At 41.1% G+C, this 6,603-nt stretch overlaps 2 protein-coding genes across 7 annotated transcripts in view; one reads left to right on the top strand and one right to left on the bottom strand.

Annotated features, from left to right (window-relative positions):
- Window positions 1–6,603, bottom strand: part of LOC107667593 (mitogen-activated protein kinase 9-like) — a 54,048-nt gene that overhangs the window by 10,466 nt on the left and 36,979 nt on the right. For 3 of the 6 annotated variants that reach the window (XM_016459300.1, XM_016459303.1, XM_016459301.1), the window contains one exon: window positions 1,965–5,502. In XM_016459300.1, the coding sequence (XP_016314786.1) occupies window positions 5,360–5,502 (143 nt within the window). In that variant the 3' untranslated portion in view covers window positions 1,965–5,359. Of the gene's footprint in view, window positions 1–1,964; window positions 5,503–6,603 lie in introns of those variants that run through there. The other 3 variants (XR_001631797.1, XR_001631796.1, XM_016459302.1) reach the window with 3 other exon arrangements.
- Window positions 112–1,942, top strand: LOC107667591 (rho GTPase-activating protein 24-like). The gene is made up of 3 exons (XM_016459297.1): window positions 112–124; window positions 219–1,233; window positions 1,681–1,942. The coding sequence occupies exons 1-3, from the start codon at window positions 112–114 to the stop codon at window positions 1,916–1,918; spliced, it is 1,266 nt and encodes a 421-aa protein (XP_016314783.1). The 3' UTR covers window positions 1,919–1,942.

The following is a 6,603-nucleotide window of genomic DNA, read 5'->3' as shown; positions in this document are numbered from 1 at the left end:
TACAGTAGTCAACATTTGAATTTGATCAAAACCTTTCATCAAAGTTGTCCTAAAACCAAAATGTGTTCTTGTCTTATGACAACTTTGATGAACTTTTTTGATCCAATTCAAATGTTGACTATTGGTATGTACTCTATGTAATGCTTGTGAGGTTATATGTTGCTGTTTGCCACAAATCTGTGAACTGTGCACTTACACATTCCTCTCTCCTTTACTAGGGGCAGCAGTTGTGCAACATCTAATGTCTGAACTGATCCGTGAGCACAGCTTGCTCTTCTCCCGAGAGAACTGCAACCCTCCTGAAACATCTTTACAAGCTGCCCTCCCCATACAAAGACACAGTCACCTTGGGGAATGGGTGCACGAACCACCTGCCCACCTGAGGGAACCTCTGTTGAGCAAAGATCACATGGTCCTTCCAGATCAGACTGTTGCCTGTCCACATAAACACTCTCTACTAAACACAGAGAGGAGAGGGTCTTTTCAAAGCCCTTGTGACAAAAACATTACCCATTTTTCAGAGACAGAGCAACAACTTCAAGAGAACTCTTCACCAACCAGCTCTGCTCTGATTTACGACAACTACAGTCAGCACAGCTCAGCACAAGAATCTCTCCATAAAAGACATGTACCTCCACCCTCCACCCCACCACCTGCCTGTTCTTCTTTGAGCAAAGTACTGGAAGCTGGAGTTCAAATATCTATGCAGTCAAGGAGCTGGCCTGACATGGAAGAACCCAGCTGGGGACCAGAGAAAGCGTTAGGGGAAAGTGAATCCCAGGATAGAGGCAGCAGTGAAGCCCAGGATAGTACCTTATCTATCTATGACAACATAGTTACTGAGGAGCAGGGGGAGCAATATATAGAAGACAGGGAGGCCAAAGGTACTGCCAGTGTGGCTGAGAGCAGCAGCTCTTGGTCCTCCTGTGAGATTGTGCCTTTGGATGGGGGCTGTGGGAGCGGTGGAACTGCAAGCCCTTGCAATGTCTCCCCAGGACAGTTCCCCTCATTCAGAATGGACTCTAGAGAGGAAGAACTTCGTCCTAACTCCCCTGCCTCATCCTCTGCTCCTACAGATGCACCTTTAAGCACTGGCAGCAGCGAAGTCTTTTTGCCAAATGCTCCCCAAGAGCCCCTGGGCTTTCCAGCTTCCCACGCAATGCAGTGCCTTGTTGCAGGGCTTCGTCAACAGATGACCAAGCAAAAAGCAGAGTATGAGGCAAAAATCAACAGGTAAGATCACTTCGTCAGTAGTCTTGGTACCTGATACCAGGGGTTGCAAAAAAGCAGTGTAATGGTAATGGAATAACAGTGATGGTAAAACAGACTGAAAAACAGGTTCAGCCTTTAAACTAAATTCTGTAAGTGAGCAATTAGATAAATGTTGGAGCATTATTTGATCTGAATGGTGCAGGGCGGTAGCTCTCCAGTAGCAGGGTTGGCTACCCCTGCATTAATGCAGTTTTCCCCAACCCTGTTCCTGAATGCACACCAACAGTATACATTCTGTAACCTTACTTTTCAGGTCTGAGTCTCTAACAAGCCGACGAGTTGAATCAGGTGTGTTTGATCAGAGTTCGAAAATGTGCAGTGTTGGTGCAATGTACAGGGTTGAGAAACACTGGATTGATAAATAAGTGTACCTGAACACAGTATGTTTACCCCATTCTCTGTCTCCAGGCTGGAGCAGAGGAACAAGGTACTTCATGGGGAAGTTGCAGGGCTGCGCTCAACTCTGCAGCAGCAGCGGCGCTGGGTCAGTGTGGCTGAGATCAAGATGAGAAATGTAGAGCGAGCCCGTGCAGATGCTGATAGACGGAACGCCACTCTGCAACAGGAAATGGAGCAGTTCTTCAAAACATTTGGCGAGCTTAAGGCAGAGGCCCGGAAAACCAGTCGCATTGTTCAGAGTTTTTGAAACATCCATGTGCAGCATATTAAGGTTTCAAAATAGCATAAATTATTGATGTCTTTCTTATCTGATACCTCCATCTGGGAATTTCTACCAACAAACTAATGAGCTGAATTAGGGAGACATAAAACATGTTCAGTGTTAGAGGTACTCCAAGACCAGGGTTGGGAATCACCAACATTAAAGTAATAGCTGTTAAAAACAGGAGTCTGTTTCAGGGCTGTAGAAATGAGGATGCATTCCTGAGGGAAACCATGGCCCCACTTTCTAGTACAGTTCTGTTGCCTAAACGACTGTGCAGACCAGCATGTTCAAAATAATATTAAAGGCAATTTTTTATTTATTTATTTTTTGCCATTTAAGTGATCAAAGGCAATGGAATGACCCAAAGTAGGATAAAATTTCATGATGTCTAGTAAGCATGGATGCCATATTTGAGAAAAGAGATTCTAATGAAAACTAGACCCTAGGGATGCTCTTAAGACAAACGCGCTCAGACTTAAAAAGTCTCTGCCCTGGGTCACTGTACATTTTGTAACACAAGACAGTCATACCTTGCACACAAACAAACTGTTCATACACTGAATGCATTTTTACCATATGAAATAAAACATAAAACAACCAAAACAAACAGTACTTTGAGCTTTTTATTTGGCCAGTCATTACAGATGTTTCATTTCTTTTATTTTTATTTTTTATTTTCACAGAGAAAAGAAGTGTCACTCTATTATTGTAGATAGAGGATCATTTAAGGTTTTGCATATGTTTCAGACAGGTTTGAGATTTGGGTAACTCCCATCATAGCCCACTGACGGGGCACCCCTATGTAGCACAACAATACAAAACACATGAAAGCTAAACAGACATTACTAGCACAGAGCAGTTAGATATCTATTCCTTTTACAGGATTTGACTGAGATTTTGATTGATGACCATGAGAACTGTTCTTAAGGCCAACTCACACTGCATGACAGACATGACAACCACACACATTTGTCGGATCAGCGTGTTACCCCTGTCGGTGTCGGTTACCATTGGTCAGTGCTTGTTTTCGCCAACTGAACATTAAATCTGTGTTTGTCGGGGGGTGGAATGTCTGAGAAGTGACATACTGTAATCGGTTGGCTGTCATCATCTATTAGTGCAGAGTGAATTGGCCTTTAGGAAGATAGTCTGAGAGGTAAATGAATATCTAAAAAGTGGATAATTCTTCAAGTCATTACTGATTCCACCTCTAGTGACAGATTGTCAGCGACAAGAACACTGTTGTTCACAAACACACACCCTCTCCCCCAAGGGAAACAGACACCTAAAAGAAGACAAAGTAAGCCCTTGAGAAAGTGTGAGCCAGCTTTGTTGGTTGTCTTGAAGGTCTCAATGTCATCACTAGTGTTCATAACAGGAATCAATCAGAGTCCACACCAGCGAAACTAATGTACAAGAGCTCCAAAATGAAAATGGAACACAATGCACTATTGCGTTGTTGAAATACATTATTACTGTGCAAACAGTAAGGTGAAGCACCAAATGAAATCTCACAAGCCCAAGGAGACCAAGAAATGTGATGTTTGAGAAAACAGACAAAGTGGCATCGTAGTAGCAAACAATCCAGCCTGCTGAAAAAGAACTTGATTGTAGGTACATTACCATCAATCATTTTGGGATCTCCAGGCCTAGCTATAGAGACGCTTATAGTGAGAAGCTTAAGGCATGAAAATTATGGTGATGCTAAGTTCATTCTCCAGTCCTGTCCATCAGTGAAGGATCTATCTACTGATATTCCCGTTTCAGTCTGTCAGAAGAGCTTGGAGGCACACAAACTCAACAATTCACTCATATGATCCTCCACAGTCTCTCCAATCACCTTCTACAACCAGAGGACAGGTTTCCGCAATGTCCTCAAGTCTGGGATGAAGAGGGCTTGTTGTATCATGCATAAAAATGAATGTAGAGTACAGGACACATCATCATACATATCTACAACACTGGAAAGAAAAGAAAGCAGAAAGGTTTACGAAACTGATGAATGGGTGGGTTTCCATCCTGAATATACTGTTAAAGAATCACAGTCCAAAACAGGCCTGTAACTGCATGGTTACCCACAGTACCATCACTGAATCGCAAGTCTGCAAGCAGTAACCTAATGCTATAGAGACATGTATAAAGGAAATGAAATTATATGGCCTTGATAATCCATACAAACATGAAAATCCTTCAGTGTTTCACTGAACGGACATCTTCAAGAAGAGGAAACTGAAAAAATAATCTGCTGACAAATTAAAAAAGAAAAAAGAAAGACCGAAAGAAACCATGCATTTACTTTGTACAACATTCTTATGGGCTTTTCAAGTTGGAGAAGATTAAAAAAGGCAATGGTTTGCATTAGCTCATGCAATTAAATGTACAATCTTACAAGAGACTCTTGGAATGAGGAACAGGGCTTTGATTAAGATGTTGCATCCATAAATTTCCAATTGATATCTAGATGAAAGTTTTTGTGCATTTTAAACAGAATATGATCACTTTTAAACGTCTATGTGCAATTTTCTTTTTAAATCGATTTCAAGTTCCATCTACATTGTTTTGTTTTACAGTGCATATGCTAAAGCATATTCAGAAGCTGCAAAATACTTTCCACAGCATAAAGAAAGAAAAACTGACAAAACATTTACACAAAATCTATGTACGTATATATACACATGACTACACCCTAACCAATTGAAAAGCATCAAGTTCTCTTTTAAAATGGGGGTATGGTGACTATGTACAGAGGCAGGCACCATTATTCTGTTTCTAGGTGCGTTTAGACATATTTCAGTGATCTGTAGTTACATTGTCTGTCTAGTAAGTGTTCTTTGTTAATATCATGCAGCAATACTTGAAACAGGAACTCGTTCCAAAGGGGCTGACTAGCTATAAAGTTGTCCAATAATTTATATCTGTGCTTCTTTTAGGTGATGAAATTAATGGTAATAAAAGCTACATCGCACAGAGAGAGAGGACATAAATGACAGGGATAAATCCAGATATTACACATGCTGCTGCAATAACACCACTAGATGAATTAATATTTGTTTATATGAAGTGAAATGTGAATGCATTAAAGCATAAACCTATTATTTGCCCATTTATAAACGGAGTTATTTTAAAAATCTAAAATAAAACTGTGAAGATGCAGTTAAACAAAAAGATTTTTGATGAAACGCGACAGAATTAAGTCGCTGTTGGTGTGCAATCTGAGCTTTAGCCACAACAGACCTGTCTAAAGGCTAATATTACACAAATATCTGTATATGTAAGATGCGTCAGAGGGAAAAACAGCCCCTTAAAAGCAAGAGTGAAGGATTACGAGTGTAATCTTGAAGCTGTATGAACGTGCACCCACAGATCTCTTCAGTCAAGACCACAGCATGGCCCACACAGGCGTGGATACGGGGGAGGTGGAAGTCACTCCTCTAACGGTCCTGTGAGGGTGTCGATGCAGGAGCTGTCAGTGTCTGAGGCCAATGTCTGCTCCGTCGACATGGACGAGATGTCGTTAATAGAGGATGACTGGGAGGCAGTGGTGCTGCTGTTCACCGTACCGTCTACTATACACAAAGCAATACATCAAAATTAGGGCCGCCAAAGGTAATGTGCTAACTTATGAGATAAACATTTACTGAATGCAGTTGACGTATTTAATTGTTTTGGTGTTCCAAATGATTTCTAAAGAATGTGTTTCTCTGTAAATAATGTTAACCCTCTTAAAGGTGCATTCAGAAGTTCTTTAGTTAGCTTTAGCATTGCTGTTCTTTGTGTAGTTTATGTACCGATACCACAATGATGTTAGGAGATGCACTGCCACCTATCGACATGGATCAGCATGAGCGTCTCCGAGTTTTATGTACGATATATGATACTAGTGAGTTTTAGAGACTGGTCCAACAATACTTCAGAGAGAGCTTAATATTTGCACGCGTTCTGAGGCGCGGGCTTGCGCGTCCTCTGGCTCTTAAATGTTTAAACTGGCAAAGCTTAAATGAGTTTAGTTTAAACGCAGATATCAACGTGTGCTGTTCAGGTCTCAACTGTGCGCATAGCTCTTTCCCAGTCAGCATTTTTTTTTTTTTTTTTTTTTTTTTTAAGTTGCCAGCTACCGCCAGCATTTTTTATAATTTTCACCAAAGTTTAATGGCCCCTTTCCATCTTGTGTATGCCGTACCAATGTTTATTTTCTGTCTATGTCAGCTTCAGACCTTTTCTGTTTTTTTTACTGTACAGGTACTGATTTTCCCGTTGTCTCCGCTGGTAAACCACAATAAAAAGTGTTCCACTGTCTAATTTTCGCTCTTTGTGTCACCAAATTACACTACGTTACTAGCTTATCTGCAGAGGTGGCAGATGATGAGCGTGAGGATTCTCACCAACATTTAGTGAAACACTGCAGGTTGGATTTTACCATGGAAAAATTCACTGAGAGGGACGACCGGATATATATTATTAAAGGGGTCATATGATGTTGCTAAAAAGAACATTATTTTGTGTATTTGGTGTAATGAAATGTGTTCTCCTCTATGCCCCGCCTTTCTAAAACGCGTCGATTTTTACAAAGCTCATCGGTCTGAAAAGCGAGATGTGCTGTGATTGGCCAGCTATCCAGTGCGTTGTGATTGGCCGAATACCTCAAGCATGTGACGGAAATGTTACAC

Source organism: Sinocyclocheilus anshuiensis, unplaced genomic scaffold (assembly GCF_001515605.1).
Source record: "Sinocyclocheilus anshuiensis isolate Anshui unplaced genomic scaffold, SAMN03320099.WGS_v1.1 scaffold1903, whole genome shotgun sequence".
NCBI classification, from domain to species: Eukaryota; Metazoa; Chordata; class Actinopteri; order Cypriniformes; family Cyprinidae; genus Sinocyclocheilus; species Sinocyclocheilus anshuiensis.
This window is presented reverse-complemented; position numbering and strand designations above follow the sequence as displayed.

Coding starts and splice junctions, on each gene's coding strand:
- LOC107667591 (XM_016459297.1), top strand. Junction 1,234..1,680: donor TATGAGGCAAAAATCAACAG/GTAAGATCACTT, acceptor CTCTGTCTCCAG/GCTGGAGCAGAGGAACAAGG.